General features: G+C 39.8%; 1 protein-coding gene across 1 annotated transcript; it reads left to right on the plus strand.

Moving 5' to 3' along the window:
- The first annotated feature begins 267 nt into the window (after window positions 1-267).
- LOC120111507 (beta-glucosidase 1-like) lies at window positions 268-6235 on the plus strand. Its single transcript, XM_039128627.3, has 11 exons — window positions 268-965; window positions 1087-1145; window positions 2127-2202; window positions 2318-2389; window positions 2483-2570; window positions 3178-3421; window positions 3998-4113; window positions 4214-4431; window positions 4531-4562; window positions 5513-5615; window positions 5691-6235. The coding sequence occupies exons 1-11, from the start codon at window positions 740-742 to the stop codon at window positions 5972-5974; spliced, it is 1518 nt and encodes a 505-aa protein (XP_038984555.3). The 5' UTR covers window positions 268-739; the 3' UTR covers window positions 5975-6235.
- The last annotated feature ends 12044 nt before the right edge of the window (window positions 6236-18279 follow it).

Consider the following 18279-nt stretch of genomic DNA (forward strand, 5'->3'; position numbering starts at 1 on the left):
GGTAGTTGGAGAGGGAGTCGCTGACGAAGAGGCTAGTTCGATCTTATCCAAAAGCTTGGAAATAGGTGATAGTGTTTATCGAAAGGCAAAAGGCTTTAAGGATCAAGAGTCCAGGATGACATTCTCCGAGAATGTTGTTCGCATAACAAGAAGTCAACCGAAAATATACTTGGTTAAACAAGTTGTACTTGAAATACGACACAAAGCGTTGCATGACCATGCGATGCCTTGCATGTTCCAGCCACGTCAAGGAGGTCTCTCCATGCATATCTTATCTCTCAAAAAACTCACTTCACATGAAATCCCTTTGCTTGCTTGAACTTCCTAGTGATCAGAACCATCGAGACTTCCTTTCACATAAAAAATTTTGTGCGCCATCGAGACTCTTTTCCTAACTTCACTTTGCGTCATACATGGTTACGAGAATATCACGAGGAATTTCCATCCCACTCGAATTCACCCATCACGTACCCCAGCAGACGTGGAGAGAATTTTAAGGAAACCAATAGCTAAAGCGTTGTCGCAGTGAAACAAGATTTCTTCTCCGATTTCTTCTCCGGTAGCTAAGGTGGCTCTACCGATTTTTGTGCGATCTTCCGTAGTTGGACTACTGGTCCAACTCTAAGATGATGGGACCAACTATCTAACTCTATAAAAACCCACCCCACCCCCATCCCCCACCTCAACCCCCACCCCTCCATACCTAGTATTCCTTTCCTCCTCTCCTCAAGCTCTCGCCATGATGAGGTCTCTAGTGCTCCCTTTCTTCTTCTTCTTCTTGTTTGCCTTTGGTTGTTCGGCCTACATCCCGCAGCCCGCTCTGAAGCATGCCCGCCCTCTAAGCCGCTCGAGCTTCCCGGAGGGCTTCGTGTTCGGGACGGCAGCGTCGGCGTACCAGGTGGAGGGTATGGCGCTGAAGGAAGGGCGTGGCCCATGCATCTGGGACACCTTCGTCAAGATCCCGGGTAATATATAAATAGATATAATCATCACACACTCCTTCAAGCCATTACATTGCCTTCCCTTATAGTTTTAGCCCTTTTTTTTTCTGAAGTTCTCTGACGTTTATCGATGTACTCGTATCAGGTAATATTGCAGGCAACGCCACCGCCGACGTGACGGTGGACGAGTACCACCGCTACAAGGTAAGAATATTAGCTTTCTTGATCTGATGTTAGCTATAGAGTACTAGCTTTGCTTGTTCTTTGTTCGGTGATAAGATGCAGACCGGTTAGTTCAACTAAAGACCGGTGGAGATGCATTCCCTTTTCTCATCTTCTTTTCCTTTTTGTTTTTCTTCTTTTTTAATGATACGTTTCTCATCTTTTTTCATACAAAAATGTTTGCATATAATTACACAGCAACCTTTTTAATCTAATGAATCAAAACCATTTTTAATCTATGAATGCATATTAGAGATATGTTGACAAACATTATGATTTGTGTGGATAAGGACTATCTTAATAGCTGGATTGGGATATTATTGCCGGTTGTTATATTATTATAAATATCGAGATTAACTGGTAATTGGATGGCCAGAAACCTAACTAATAATTAATTTTATGGAGCTATCACCTGGGGATCAAAGAGCCAGGTCAAGCCCAACCCAAAATCCGCCCAGGTTACATGCTCGGGTCGGGTCAGATCAGGGCCGGTTGGATCCAGCTTCTTTTACCTAAATAATAAGCTTAGCCAGTCGTTAGGCTTACAGTTTTCCAGGCCCGGGTGGCACCCAACAGACTCATGTCTGAGCCAAGCTCGTCTTGTCAGCAGCAGAAGAAGCTTTATGTGGATTGAGATTCTAGAAGTTCTGAAATTTGAAGAGATATATAGGATGTCGATCTAACATAACAAATTTGTGTATGTACAACCATCATTCTTCATGTGACCTTGTTATATGGAGTCACAATTTTGTTAAGAGGGATAGAAGTCGAGTCACATAGGCTGCTGAGTACATGACAATTATCCTGGAAGAGCGATTTAGGCTGGTTTTATAATTCACACAGGGAATCAATTTTGTTTGATTTCTTCGGCATTGTCTTTTATTCTTCTTCTTCTTCTTCCTTTTTCTGTTTTCAATTCCCAAGTAATATTTCAAATTCAAACAACTTGATTGTATGGTGCAGGAAGATGTGGACATCATGAAGAAGATGAATTTTGATGCTTACCGATTCTCAATCTCTTGGTCCCGAATTTTCCCAAGTTTGTGACACAATAATTTCTCATTATTTTCATACATAACTTCATTTTTCAAATAAAAAATAATGCTGCTGTTTCTAAAGAATTTCATCTGATGTATATGGTTCTACTTTTGTAGAGGGAACTGGAAAAGTTAACTGGAGAGGTGTATTCTATTACAACAGACTGATCAATTACATGTTAAAGCAAGGTAAACTCCTGCCTCAATCTAGAAGCCCACATTGAATCAATTCGTTAATTGTCTTGAAAGCTGTTTTAAGCTAATAAATACTTTGCATATCAGGCATTACTCCGTATGCAAATCTCTACCACTATGATCTCCCACAAGCACTTCAAGATGAGTATCTTGGCTGGTTGAGCCCTAAGATAGTGTAAGTCTCCAGTGTGTCAGCGTCGGATTTATTTGTGGTTCCACTGAACTATATATGCAACTGGCATGCATGCACGCATATATGAAGAGATGCCTGTACCAAGTTATTATGTATGAGTAAGTAGTATACTGTTATACATATAAAAGATATGCCTATGGTAAACCCCAATCCAGTAACTAGTTCAAAAGTAACCATAAAAACAGAATACATCGGAATCTTCAAATCATTGCCTGTTGTTAGTTTTTGCACAGATCCAGATATTATTAACAATGCTGCAAGATTTTGACCGTTATGGTAGTCTCTGAATTCTAATAAAGGCCTGTTTGGATAATTGAGCTGAAAATTTTATTATATTCATAAATTGCACCGTCAGTACAATAGATCATAAGTTTTGAGATTTTTTTTCTACTGATGGGACTCAGGCCGGCCCATTAAGTGATTTCTGGATGCTTAGAATATAGGCCTAGCCCAGCCTGTAATCTTATGATTTTGCTGATTATGCTCATGCAATCTATGAGTCTAATAGAATTTTTAGCCTGATCATTCAAGAAGCCCCAAATCTGTTGAGATTGGTTTAAAATTCTGATCGATCATTTATATCATGCAGGGAGGCATATGCGAACTTTGCTGATTTCTGTTTCAAGATGTTTGGGGATAGAGTGAAAAACTGGTTCACGTTCAATGAGCCCAGGGTGGTGGCAGCTCTTGGGTACGATGATGGCACTCATGCCCCTGGAAGGTGCACCAACTGTTCAGCCGGAGGGAACTCCGCTACGGAGCCTTATATTGTGGCCCATCATCTAATATTATCTCATGCCGCTGCAGTGAAGAGATATCGTGAGAAATATCAGGTAAATGGTCCAAATATCATATATGCTATCAGAGTGAAAACATTTTTTTCTATGCACAGAATCATAAATAATGCATGCCCATTGATGTAAGCAATATCATTAAAAAAAATAATAAAATCGATGTCTTTCAAACGCTACCTAAGCATGCCTGGATCTCTTAGTTCAGAGTTATTTATGTTTGCTAGTTCTAATTTAATCATTTTAAATGAATTAGAATTGGTAGGACTACCATTGAGACTTTGGAGAATCCCCCTTCTTATTTCATAATATAATCATACTGAAAGTTTGTTTGACAAGAATAAGATTTATCAGGGACACATTGCTTGAATTTGTCATCAGATACAGAAACATCTTAGGATCAAGAGAAAGATGAAATTTTACAATTCGAACAAAATTTTGTTCGATAAAAAAAATCAGCATGTAATTCTGCTTTCAGAAAATTCATATGTGATTTTTATTTCAGTAAATTTATCATATTAGTTCTTTTATGCTGACTGGTAAACTACTGGTCACTTGGCATGTTGGCTACAATTGATTACTTACTGATACATTTTTTTATTATATTAATATTTACAGGCCCATCAGAAAGGCAAGATAGGAATACTTTGTGACTTTGTTTGGTATGAACCTCTTACCGACTCGATCAGGGACCAGGAGGCAGCTCAGAGAGCTCGAGACTTCCATATTGGATGGTAACACCAAGGCTGAGTTTAGATAGTGAGAAGAAAAAGTAAAAGATACAAGACTTATGAGCTAATAAATTTTAATGAAATCTGATCATTCTGGTGACAGGTTCCTGCACCCTATAATATATGGCGAGTATCCGAAAACGATGCAAGAGATTGTCAAAGAGAGGCTTCCTAAGTTCACCCGCGAAGAAGTTGAGATGGTAAAAGGTTCGATAGACTACGTTGGGATTAACCAATATACATCGTACTACATGGAGGACCAGCCAACGTACTCGCAGACACCAGTTAGCTACTCTGCAGACTGGCATACTCAATTTGCTTGTGAGATCCTTTAAACTCTTCATATTGTAATAAAAAATTACGTAGTGAAATTTTATCTGTTTCTAAATAACAATTTTTCTTGCTCTCCGATAAATGCAGACGATCGTGATGGTGTGCCAATTGGACCGCGAGTAAGTGTTTATTTAATTTATTTATTGTAGGATTAGAATAATCAGTAAGTTGTTATTTCAGCAAAAGTTGTTATAACCTTATCACATTTATAGTATATTAAATAAATAAAATTAATAAAAAGAATTTTAAGTAAGGTACATTAGCTAATATACATTTATGATTGAAATATGTTTTCAATTGCTTGCACGCGTTGCTTATATTGTACTTATCTAGAAATAGAATTTTATGTTCGCCATCAAGGTTCTAATTTTGGGTTTAGGATAGAAATTAAGGAAATGTTTCGTATTGTTGTTAAACCTAATTTCGTCCCATCACTCCATTTGTTTGTTGTATTTAGAAAATATCAATCATTTTAATGTGGATTTTTTTATATAAAAAACAAGGTTAGAGTTTAGTATCTTGGTCCTTGGATGTTAGTTTAACGGGCCACCCTCGTCATCCACCACGTCATTTTTTCCTGCATCTTAAAGCACCACTCTCCCCATTTTCATTATTTGCTTTTTGTTATTGATATTTAAAAAGAAATAAAAGAAAAGAAATTAATTAGAGAGAGCCTCTTCTCTCTCAAGCAGAAGTGAATTAACCATAGAAGAATGTCACATGGGCCCATTAGCTTGATCACTGCGTCTCATGATAGTTTAAGCTTTTGGACTATAAGCCAATAATACATGGCACCCTTGAATTTAACCGAGATCTATCCTCGGCTTGCATGAACTCCCTCGTGTAGTTTCATAGCTTTTGCAAATCTTTGGGCTAATATAAATGGATTATATCCAAATTAACCTTAGTTTTGTCAGACCATACTATCTCAATTTAATGGTGTAAGGACTGAAGCTTAAATCTTTGCTTTGATAATATTGTCTTAAAATGGTTCTCCACTGAGCATTACTTTGAATTGATATGGCCCAGTCGTAGAGAGTTGATTTTGGACTGTTTTTCATGCATGCAGGCGCACTCTGAATGGCTTTACATCGTACCATGGGGAATGTACAAGGCTGTGACTTATGTTAAGGAGACTTACGGCAATCCAACCGTCATACTAGCCGAAAATGGTATGAGAGATACATCAGACCATCCTCTTCGATCCATAATTACAAGTTCTAATACCGTCATGATACTGATCGCAGGAATGGACCAGCCCGGCAACGTAACTCTTCCTGGGGCCTTGCGCGACACTCAGAGGGTCAATTATTACAAGAGCTACATAACCGAGCTCAAGAAGGCGATCGACGATGGGGCCAATGTGATGGGCTATTTTGCTTGGTCTCTGCTCGATAATTTTGAGTGGAAGTTGGGATACACGTCGAGGTTTGGCCTCGTCTATGTGGACTACAGCACGCTTAAGCGGTACCCCAAGAATTCAGCATATTGGTTCAGGAACATGCTCAAGTTAAGGGAAAGGAGGAACTGATCTTATAGTCAGCGTCAGGACCTGCAGGATTTATAGTTTGCAACTTAGTATAGCAATAGGGAAAGGAATAACTGATCTTATAGTCAGCGTTAGGGCCTGCAGGATTTATAGTTTGCAACTCAGTATAGCAATAGCAAGCTGTTCAAAAAGCTAATGCTATTTAGTGTTTTAGCAGAGAGAGCTTGAATGTCTTTAATTACTTGTGCAATCTTGATTGCAGTATGTTTTAGACACTACTATTAGTTTGCTGTGGCTGCTATACGTTGTTACTGCTTTTATATGTTCTTTTCTCTCTCTTAAGCGCGCACACACCAAACAGCTGGCCCAGGCCCGCAAGACTCATTTTCTTAACCAGGCCCGGGAATTATAGGTTGGGCCGATTAATCTGGCTCCCCTACGTGCCAAAGAGGAGCTGCCCAGAGCACTTCAAAACTTGTTATATTTTGATTTTTTTTTTTGATATATTCAGACTAGAAATATATGAGTCATCCGTTGTTGCAAAAATTTTAATCTAAAGATCGTTGATCCAACTCTCAGATGGTGAATAAACTCTGGTTCGGGCCAGGCTCACCCAACTCAAAATCTATTTTGAGCTGTGAGATGAGCTGCGTCAACAAAATATTTGTTGTTTAATTGATAGTAATTCCAGCTTTGATGTCATGAAAATAAAGGAAACTGGATTAAAAATAAGGACATTATCACCAAAAAGTACCTTACACCTAGGTTGGCAATGGAACTAGATTGGGCTTGCTTTTCTTATTTATTGTTTTGCCTAGAGAAATAGAGACTCTTGCGTTTTGATCTATAGTCATTAGCCATAGGCAGAGTTGTGGCATGTGGCCTTTTTTTCCTCATCTCTTTCTCCCGCTCTCACATTCGAGCTTCATTTTTCTTTTTATTTTTCATTCTTTCCTTCTCTATCAAAAAAATAGTCTGCAAATATTGATATCTCCCTTTTGTCATCTCTCTCTCTCTCTCTCTCTCATCAACAAAAAAAGAAAAAAAGAAGGAAAGAAATAAAGCAAAGGCAAGATAATTTCCATGAGAATTTGGAAATGAACTACAAGTTCAAAATTTAATCTTGGAACACAAATGACATTTTTGTCATCAGGGCTTAAGACCATATACCGTAATTAAACTTGCATATTGCATTGGCATCGCCAATAGGCACCATACATCCAAAATTGTTATCAATCATAGTTATATAACCTAAATGCTCCGCACTTAGAATAGGATTTTGCTGCAAATCTTTTTCTTCCGAAGAAAAGTTTGAACGCCACTAATCCAACGCTCTCTAAAGACTGATCATCTATTTGCAATCGGACAGCAATCTTACTTTCATCAGAATCTTATTTAGTTATCAATCCCGCCTTCACCTAAAAGTTGCCTGCTGGATGTCAGTGATTCCTGACACGATCGACCTTTCCTCTACGAGTCTAAGTGAAAAAGGCAATCAAACCTATCCGTCCTTCCCAACTCAATACATAGCTTAATATTTTATCTCACCCATAGTGCTACAAGTCTATTATTTCGTTATATTATTAAATAAGAAAGAAATATATCGTTTCAAATTCTGCATATCATACTTTATGATTAAAATATTCTTAGTATCTCTCTTAATAATCATCTACGAAAATTTGTTGAAGACGTTATATATATAATCACCTAAATTTATTTCTGTCTTCATCCTTATTTGCATGATTATCATAGAAATCCCATATTATTTAGATTTTATTTTTTAAAATAAAAATCTATGTCTTATCTGCGTCTCCAATCTTTTAATGTTTTTTCAACGGACCTATGCAGGCTTATATATAGTTTCGAATAACATTTTTGATGGGGACATCAGAGCCCTTCATCCAGATGATCCTGAGCCCCCGGATTGAGCCATACTCGTTTATTTGCATATTTATTTTATTATTTTATTTTTTGGCTTATTTGCATTCTAGGGTTTATTTGTGGTTTATTTTATTTCTGGGCTTATTTGCATTTTAGGGCTTATTTGTGTTATTTGTGGGTTCATTAGGATTTATTTCTGTGTAAGGGGGGTTTATGCAAGTTGTGTATTTGGGCCCTATATATAGGGAACTATTTTCATGATTAGGGTTTAATGAATGATTAAGAATTTTTTTTCCCTACGTTCTTTCTTCTCTTCTTCTCCTCTCCTTCTCTATTCTTCCTGCGTCTCCACAACCTCTTCTTCCTTCTCCTTCTCTTGTTCTTCCTTCTTCTCCTCTTCCCCCGCACTGGTGCTACATCAACTTGGTATCAGAGCAACCGGTTTTGCTTCTATTGCCAAAGCCCCGATCCGTCAACAGTTTTTCTTTCCCTCGGTTACCATCAACAACAAGAACAGACCCCTTCCCTCTGTCAGTCCGCTCACCAAAGAAAAAAAAAAAAAAAGGATCACTGCCGAGTCTGTGAAGGCCCAGATCGACAGCCATCCGCATCCGACCCCCCCTCTCTCTCGGTCTGTGTCTTCACCAGAGCAAAAAAAAAAAAAAAAAAAGTTCTGCAGCCGAGAGAGAAGAAAGAGCCACAGCCCCTGCACCAGACTCTCCTTCGCGTCTCTCTGACTTGATCCATCAGTCGCCGCCGCTGCCCAGTGAAGGCCCGAGCCCACCGTCGGAGGAGCCAAATCCCACCACCCGTCGCGCCCACGGCCGCCTTCACCCCGCGCACAACGTCAGCAGCGCCACCAGCTCGCCCGCGCCGCCCACGGCTGACCTGTGGCAAACCCGGGAACGCCAGCCATCCCCCGCTGCAGGTCACGGAGTCGCAGTCGTGACTGCCGACGCGTCACCGGAAGCGCCGCCGGCCGGAGCCCGTGACCGGCCCCGCCCGCCGCCATAGGTCCCAGAGCCCCGGCCACCGCCATCGCCGTGAAGATCGGAGCCTTCTCCCGAAACCATCGGGAGGTTGAAGAAAACAAACCTAACGGGTAAGATCCAAACCCGTTACCCATTTCTCTGCTAGCCCGGATCCATTCCAAAAAAAAATACACGTGCCTTGCACGTGAGGAACTAACGGGTTATCGGAGCGGTTCACGCCCGACAACCCGAATCCGACCGGATCCAAGGTTATAACAACACACGTGATCTCACGTGTCTCAAAAAAAAAAAAAAAAAAAAAAGAAGTCGGATCACGTGACCTGCACGTGTTTCCCCTCAAAAAAAAAAAAAAAAAAAACAACCACTGTTCTGCCGAAAAGGAAACCCTAGGGTTTCCACCGTCCCCTTCGCCGCCGTCGCCGAGCTCCGCCTGCAGCGCTGCCTCTGGCCGCTCCGCCTTTCCTCCTCGCCGCCGTCGTGCCACCCCTTCGCCGCCGTCGCCGAGCTCCGCCTGAAGCGCCACCACCAGCCGCTCCGCCTTTCCTCCTCGCCGCCGTCGTGCCAACCCCATTTCCGCCGCCTCGCCGAGTCTGCCGCCGCTCATCTTTCGCGGCAGCCTTCTCTCTGCCGCTCCATCTCTGTTGCGCCACCTCCGCCGGGCTCCGTCTCCACCGAGCCTCGTCCGCCGCCGCCGCCGTGTCCGCCTTCACTGCGACCCGAGGACGTCTCCCGTGAACAACACCGGACCCACGCCATCCTCGCCACCGCCACCCCGAGCACCACCACAGCACCTCCCCGACTTCGGCCGCCATCCCAACCGTCGCCTCCCTCATCTGCTCTCCCCCTTGGCCATCCATCTTTCCCGCACGAACCAAGGCCCCAGCCGCTCTTGCTTCTGTACTGGCCCAAGCCCGTGCGCCATCAATTGAGCGCGACCCAAGCCCAAGCGGCTGCAGGTCCGATCTCAGGCCCAAACCAGATTGTTCTTCAGCCCATTTCAACAGCCCCGGAAGCCTTGTGCTGTAGATGCAGGTCCATAACTCCAGCTAGCTCTGCCCGGCGCCAACTTCGTGTCCGAGACTCCACGAGCAGACGATTCTGGTTGACTGCATCCGCCACAGGTGATAGGTTTCTACTTTTTCTGGCTTGTTCATTTAATTATGTTCTAGTTCTCTTGCATGATAGCCACATTTTGAAAACTTATATTGCTGTTATAATTCAGAACATTGAACCTCTCACTTCCGAACCCGTCCTATTACCCTTTAAATCTTGACATTAAATTAGCACACCCTAGTAACAGGACGTTTCTCAACATTATTCGATCATATTGATTTAGGATCAGAACAACTGTACTACTTGATTGCAATCTAATTTCTTAAATTGAATAATCTTAATCCTTAATTCTGAATAACCGAAGTAAAAATCAGCAACATTTAAATTTAAGCTATTATTGTGAAGACTTGCTGATTTCTGAAATCATAATAGATTGCATTAGTAGGTTGTCCTGCATCAAATTTGGTCCTACATCATAGTTATTAGGGTTTCATTAGTGACACTGCATTTCACATCATCACCCAGTGTCATCATTGCATGCCAACCTGTAGTGATATGGAGTACTATTTCAATCAACCTAAAACCCCTGTAGCTACCATGAATTCCGACATTTTGAGGTCTATCTTAGAACAGATCGTTGCCATACGGGCTGGATACAAAGAATTCAGACAAGAGATCCGTGAGCTCGTGCAACATTCTAGGACCCCTAAATCGCCAACCCCTGTTACAGCCCAACCTAAAATCGGTTTGGTCGCACCACCTGTAGTCCTTCCCTACTCTCCTAGGCACCAAACCCAATACTCTAGGTGTCAACAATTCGGCTATATAGCGCCCCAATGTTCCACTAAGACCTACCCGATTACTGAACCAGAAGTTAGGAACCAAGAGGCCGAATATGTCGAAGAAGTCTATGAACCAAATATAGAAGACTATGAAGAAGACTTTGAAGACGAACCTACAGAATTAGACTTTGTCCAAAATGATTCCCAAAGGGAGACTAGTGATCTAAGTACAACCAAGCCACTTCACATCACAACTGTGGAAGAGGTAGTGACAGATATTGAGAGCCAATCATCTGAATTGGCACTTGTAGCTAAAGTTACCCATACGGAGTCCAACCTTGAACATTCCCCGGTAGTAGTTTCCCTTCTAGAGGAGTTTCATGATGCACTCCCTGATGATCTTCCGGATGCACTTTCTCCAATGCATGATATCCAACGCGCAATCGATCTAGTTCCCGGAGCATCTCTGCCCAACCTTCTACATCATAGGCTCAGACCGAATGCATATGCTAGGACCTGAAATTTAATGTTACCGACAGTTGAGTTTGCATGTAATAGTTCGGTTAACAAGTCCATAGGTATAAGTCCATTCGAAGTAGTGCATGATTACAAACTTAGGCAACCCATAGACTTGTTTTTCATGTCTCATCAGTATAGAGTCTTTGAGTCTGCACAATCAATTGTATCACATCCACATTCATTGCATCGAGAAATCAGCAATTGTAGTCACTTTAATAACTTAAAATATAAATCCTTTGCTGATTTACACAGACGTTATAATGAGTTAAGTGAAAGAGATTACATCATGATAAGAATTAGGTTTGAACGACTTTCTTCGGAAACGTTTAAGAAATTGCAAATTTGTAGTGCAGAACAGTTCAAAATCTTAAAGAAAACCAGTTCGAATGCATATGTTGTGGATCTTCCTGATGACTATGGGATTAGTGCGACATTTAATATTGAAGATTTAGTCCCATACAAAAAGATAATATTCCTGCCTTCTGACCCCTTTATTGATATACCTGCCTATGTTGGATACCCTGCCCTATTACCTGCTGTTGAGCCACCACCTCCCAAATTTCATGCACGCAGAGAACAAATAGAACATATATTGGATGAGCAGGTTATTTCAAGCAGGAACGGTGGTTACCAACGTTACCTTGTTCGGTGGAAAGGTCGACCAAAGTCTGATGTGACGTGAATTTCCAAAGCACAGTTGCAGCGCATTGACCCCAATCTTCTGGAGCAGTACGACAGCCGGCCAGACCTGTACTCGACGGGGTCGAGTTTTTCTCACCCGGGAGGAGTTGATGGGGACATCAGAGCCCTTCATCCAGATGATCCTGAGCCCCCGGATTGAGCCAGACTCGTTTATTTGCATATTTATTTTATTATTTTATTTTTTGGCTTATTTGCATTCTAGGGTTTATTTGTGGTTTATTTTATTTCTGGGCTTATTTGCATTTTAGGGCTTATTTGTGTTATTTGTGGGTTCATTAGGATTTATTTCTGTGTAAGGGGGGTTTATGCAAGTTGTGTATTTGGGCCCTATATATAGGGAACTATTTTCATGATTAGGGTTTAATGAATGATTAAGAATTTCTTTTCCCTACGTTCTTTCTTCTCTTCTTCTCCTCTCCTTCTCTATTCTTCCTGCGTCTCTACAACCTCTTCTTCCTTCTCCTTCTCTTGTTCTTCCTTCTTCTCCTCTTCCCCCGCACTGGTGCTACATCAATTTTTTAACTAATTATTCAATATACAACGTATATAAACTAGAGGATACTGTAACATGAGCCGATTCGGAAACTATGGACCGGTGGTTGTTACGGCACCAATCCCCAGCTCCGAAGGTTAAGTGGTGTTTGGAAGCAGCACTGCATATATTATCTCCAAAATCTGGCAAGAAACTCAAATAGAGCTATATCTTTCTGATTGGTGGGGTTCTTGTTTCAGCACTAAAATCCAGCAGGAAGACTTCTAAGTCTCCTCAATCCATGACCAAAGCTGCTACAATTATCATCCACCTCATTACACAACCAATAATTGATCCAACTTTTTTTCTGCTTTATCAAATCTTTCATCATTACGGCGGCACTCTAAACAATCTTTCATTATTTTTAGTAGCGCTGCTGGCGAGCAGAAAGCAGTGGAAGGCCAGCAAACATCTTTTTTTTTTTTTTCTTTTGAGGGACACAGGAGGTAACAAATGCTACCCTCTGTTTATTGAAGGCTGAAAGGGTTACAGAAGAAGGTTGAAAGAATACAAGAGTGGGAAGAAAGCAAAAGAACATAGTATAGACGGAGAGTGGAGAAGAGAAGGGCAGGAAACTTCATCTTGATCTTTCTGCTGCTGACAAAGTTTGAGCACTTGATGCTGCTTCAGGTGTTCGAGTCCCGAGTCGATCACTTTTAAGGTCCATATCCTATTCATCTGCACTCTGTTATCCCCCTTTAGCGGCGCTGCCTGACATAAATGGCTTAGACCCTGTTTGGAGGAGCTGTTAGTAGTAGAGCTTTTAGAAGTAGAGCGGTTGGAAGTAGAGCTGTCTAAACAGAGCGTTTATAAAAAGATGTTTGCTGCTTGATAACTACATTTTTAAATTGCTGTGGCACTTTAACATGTATTTGGTAAACAAACTTAGAAAGTACTTTTATGTGACAAAATGACCATAAAGGATATTACCAGTATTATACAACAGAGCATAATAAAATATAATACGTATTAATACATAAATATATAATATGATATAATATTAATGTAATGTAATATATTATTATTATAATATAGTACTATAACATTATGTATTATAGAATAATGATTGAATATAATATTAAATTATTTAACATAACATATCAATGTATTATGATATAATGTAATATAATATTATATTTATAGTATAATACAATAATAAATATATAAAATATTATAATTATTAGTGTAAATTAATTTTTCATCCTTCTAATTACCATTTATCTCTCTAACAAATTTTCTAGCTAGATAATAAAATTGGTTAAATAATTACTAATATTTTTATTTATTTATTTATTTAGATCAGATTTTTTGTCATTCCCTCATTATTTTATTTATTTTATTTATTTATTTATTTATTATTTTATTTCATTGAAATATAGAAGGGTCGTCGGCCATTGGTGGTGGCCGGCATGATGGCTGCCACCGTGGGCAGCCACGAGCTCCCAAAACAAAAAAAAAAAAAAGAAGAGAAAGAAGGAACAGAGGCGGCGACGTTGAGAGGAAGAAGAAGATAGAGAGGAAGAGGGAGAGGATGGGTGAGAGAAGAAGAGGTGGGATGAGGGTTTTGGAGAAAAAAGTGAGATTTAAATGGAGATAATTTGGTCCAAAAAACAGCTCCCGGTAAAGCTGAAAACAGCATTTTCAAAAAGCTCCAAATTAGAGCTTGTCCCCAAAAGCTGTTTTCAGCTTTCCGTAAAAACTAAAACAGCTTTCAAAAATTTTTACCAAACACAATTTTTATTTAAAAATACTTTTGAATACTTTTTGGCCCTCTAAAAGTTTTCCCAACAGGACCTTAAGCATTGCCAAAATTATTGAACTTCTAGTAGGCTTTTGCGAAGGTTTCACGGCGTGTTGGCATCTTATCAGTACGTGGAGCTAAATTGAGCGGCAATTTGCGGCAATATTTTTATATTTGTTTACTTTTCATCATGCTGGGTGCTTTAGGTACGGCCATTGAGACAATAGATCAGAATAATTAGGCTTTAGATACAACCATTTCGAAAATCCACGCACCCAAAAAAGTTTCCACTACAGAATTTAGCTACACAAGTAGTTTGTTCTTGCTATGCAAATCCAGTGAAGAAATAACAATGACGACCAAAAATTAATCTTATTTTAGGGCCATCATTGCGCTTTTCCTTTCATTCTTACTATAGATTTTATATCCCTTCGTTCAAGCCCCGGTGTTCTCGTTGGGTTAAGAATTCAAATTCATTTTAAATTTAATCACAAACACCAGGATCAGTCCTAATGGACTCGTGCTACAGTGTTCCATAGTCTACATAGATTATGGCCCGGATCCCCTCTGATACCATTTATAACAATCCAGAACTTTATCCAAAATGGCTAACCGGAAGATATTATTTAAGTTTCTTGATCCTATAAAAGTATACAAGATCTACCTAGCGAAGAACCGATGTGGGACTACATATACGCTCGTAGAGGTCCTCATAATGATCATCTTAAAGACTATAGCAAAACATCCAATTATCAACACTTCAAATCATTCACATGCCTATCCATGCAAGAAACAAATGAACCCCACTCCGGCAGCGAATAAAAGCTTTTCACATCCAAGAAAAGAGCAAAATAGACACCGAAAATCCCTACATTAAGAACTAATAGCTTCTTACTTTCTACCATAAAACGCACCATTCATCACAAAACCTCTCCATCACCCCAGATGACCTAAAATACAAGTTCATAAAAGACCACGCCCACTACTTTCCCTCACATGATAGAGCAGGCGTTTGGGTTGTCATCGCTGAAGAGTGATGTAAACTGCTCCTCAGGTGCACCGGGGCTCGGCACGGCTTGGTCCACTTTGCGGACAAACCCGGAGGTGGCCCTCTTGTCGTACGCCTGAGCTGCGTAAGGGTAGTAGACCAGATTGTAAGGGACGTAAGGCCAGAACTCCACCCTCTTCCCGGGGCTCTTCACCTTGTTCAGGACCTTCTTTGGCTCCGCATGGCCGGTCACGGTCACCCTGCTCTGCTTTCGGTTCAGAATGCATGAGACTACAACCCATCCATCCACAAGTAATGAATTATCCAGATTAAAAGAAAATCCAGTGGAATTCAACCCAAAAAAAATATAGAACATAAGACAGATATTATGACATCCATCAAAAAATTAGAACCTAAACTAGTTCATTCTATTACTATCTCCACATAAAATGGTGGTCTAGAACTTATAATATTGTGAAACATTTCCTTCAAGAATCATTAGATTCAAAGTGTAAGAGACCTGTATGTATCCACAAGGGTGAAATACCTTATGGTTTGAGAGGATGTGAGATTTGATTAGAGATTTCTTCGACCTGCATATCCCACAAAATTCGCAGTAATAGCGCTTGATATCCCTAAAAACGGCCCTCCTCTCTGACCTCTGACCTCTTCAGCCTCGCTTGCCACCTCGCCAGCCGAAGCTTGAGATTCTACAGTGACCATCTAGACTCCAAAAACCAGGGAACCAGTCAGGCGCATTCAATTCCATCAAATGATTGCTCATCACGTAACATGAAATAATTTAGTTCATTCAATTGTAATTTGAAATACAAATTTTTATGAAACAGGATTCTTAGCCTGGAAAAGTAAATCAGTTGAATCTATAAAGAGGTTTGCAATTCTTTCGCCAGAGGAAGATCAAGCGATAAACAATAGATTAAAATATGAGCAATTATCGGATTTATGGAATAATTCTCAAACAAAAAAGACAAGCAACAACTTCATACACCCCTAACAACAAAACAGCATTAAATCTCATTCAAAGTGGTTGACAATTCTATGATATCGGGTAAGGAATTTATAAAAACCTACAAATTGCATAAACATTCAACAAAAAACAAGATAATCGAGAAAACACCCAAAGAAGTCAACATGGGTAAGCTAAAAAAATTACTAAATTTTGCATCTTCGATTGAGAGAAGATGAGATAACAATTAGGATCTCTAGCTTACCCTCTCCACCGTGGAGAAGAAGGCCAAGATGAGATTAGGGCTTCGAGGCTGGGCGAAGACAACGGTGGGAGATCGAGCGCACGCGCCCGCGATGGGAGAGAGAAGATCCCAAGTCCCTGCCAGAAGACAATACGAACCCCTTCCCCTAGGGTTTAGTTTGCCCTCGGTGACAAAGGGGAGGACAAGAGCAACGCAACGCATCAAGCAGAGGCAAGTTTTACCGGGTCCAGAACTGGCCCGACTTAAGTAGCCTAATATAGAGAGTTTTTTTTTTACATGAATACCCGTCTAAAAATTTAAATTCACGCGAATATCTTCTTAAAATTTATATTTATTTTTGTATCCTTATAAACACTGTTTTTGTACAAATGCTTCTAATATAACAATTCTTCTAACACCATTAATAAAGACCATAATTATTTTAATTAAAAATAAAATAAAATGTTGAAATGATTTTTTTTTGTCTCCCATCGTGATTGCCTTATAAATGTTTTTTTTTAACATCTATCCAATAAAGATATTTTAGTCATTTTAATTTGAAACTTTAATTTTTTAATGGCGTTAGATGGCGTGGGTATATATATATATGCACAAATAAGGATAAAAAGGTAGAGTAGAAAAACAAGTGTTTTACAAGGGTATATGTGCAAATATAAATTTTGGAAGGGTATTTATACAAAATTTAATATTTAGGAGGGTATTCATGCAAAAAAAATCTTTATTTTTTAAGACTTAGACCGGATCTAAACAGAAGATATTGGTTGGAAGAGATGAGAGGGGACACCATTTCAAACCCGAAAACCACACCGAGTAATCATGTTGGATTATTTTTCTTTAAAAAGATAAATAATTTAGATTCTTGCAATATAAACTAATGGCATCGATGACACTTTTAACAGTCGAATAATCGAGATTCGTGCAAGATAAACCAATAGGCAACAATGATAAATTTAATAGCTTTGTGGTTAAGTGACGAAAAATGCGTGCATGGTAGTACCTTGAGCATACATAATAAGGGCTTGGTAACTTGGCAATTCAACTAGCTCTCACTGAATCCTCTTATACCTTGTGGCACAGGAAACTCTTCAGCATTAATCGAGCGCTCCGTAGCATGAGTCTTCAATAATTAGTTTACTCCTTGATTTATAAAATTACAAAGCCGTTCAAAGGAACAAGGAATTTACATAGCTTGTTTGTTAGCCTGGTCGTCTTTACGTAATCTCAAGTCTCTCTTTCCCCCCATTACTTGTAAACACATGCAAGAGTAAGTGTAAACGATGATGATCTGTACGTAATAAATGCATATTTCCAAAAGGTTTTCGTCTTATCTAAGATCTTGGCAGAAATATCGATTTATATATTTTTGCATCAGCATTTAATACTACAATACAAGAAGCTTATGGTGACCACAATCGAGGATGGGACGGAGATTGGGAAAGCTCCGATTTTATCTAGGTATACGTACGTGCCATAGGGACAGCACGGGATTAGATCTCAAGCAACCCAAATCATCGTTAAATTCTTTATCACTGTCGCTAGTCACAATGCTTGCAATGTTTCCTGCTGTACAGCTAATGATTTGATCCAACTAATTTCTTGAAATGATAAAAATTTACATAATTTATCAAGATTTTTATATCAGCGTCGTTGTCCTACCGATAATGAGAGTAATCTCTCCTCTTTACTTTTTTTTGCTCAAGCTTCCAACTCAATTGATATAATCTGGTATCAGCCACCCACCAAGTTGACCAAAATCTCTGTATTTTATAAGCCTTGTTCCCACTTTAGCAAATCTGAACATTTTTTTTCTTCTTTTTTCTGAAGAAAGAGGAGGGGGACTCGACCACCTCATTTCATATAGGAGACGAAGTGAAAGAAAAGTGGAGGATACGTGCTGAAGACAGAGGGGGTGAAAAGAACAAGTA

Source organism: Phoenix dactylifera, chromosome 5 (genome assembly GCF_051530095.1).
Source record: "Phoenix dactylifera cultivar Ajwa chromosome 5, Ajwa_hap1_PhDact_Kaust_v1.1, whole genome shotgun sequence".
NCBI lineage: Eukaryota > Viridiplantae > Streptophyta > Magnoliopsida > Arecales > Arecaceae > Phoenix > Phoenix dactylifera.

Coding starts and splice junctions, on each gene's coding strand:
- LOC120111507 (XM_039128627.3), top strand. CDS start 740: ATGATGAGGTCTCTAGTGCTCCCTTTCTTCTTCTTCTTCTTGTTTGCC. Junction 1,146..2,126: donor ACGAGTACCACCGCTACAAG/GTAAGAATATTA, acceptor TGTATGGTGCAG/GAAGATGTGGACATCATGAA. Junction 5,616..5,690: donor CGTCATACTAGCCGAAAATG/GTATGAGAGATA, acceptor TACTGATCGCAG/GAATGGACCAGCCCGGCAAC.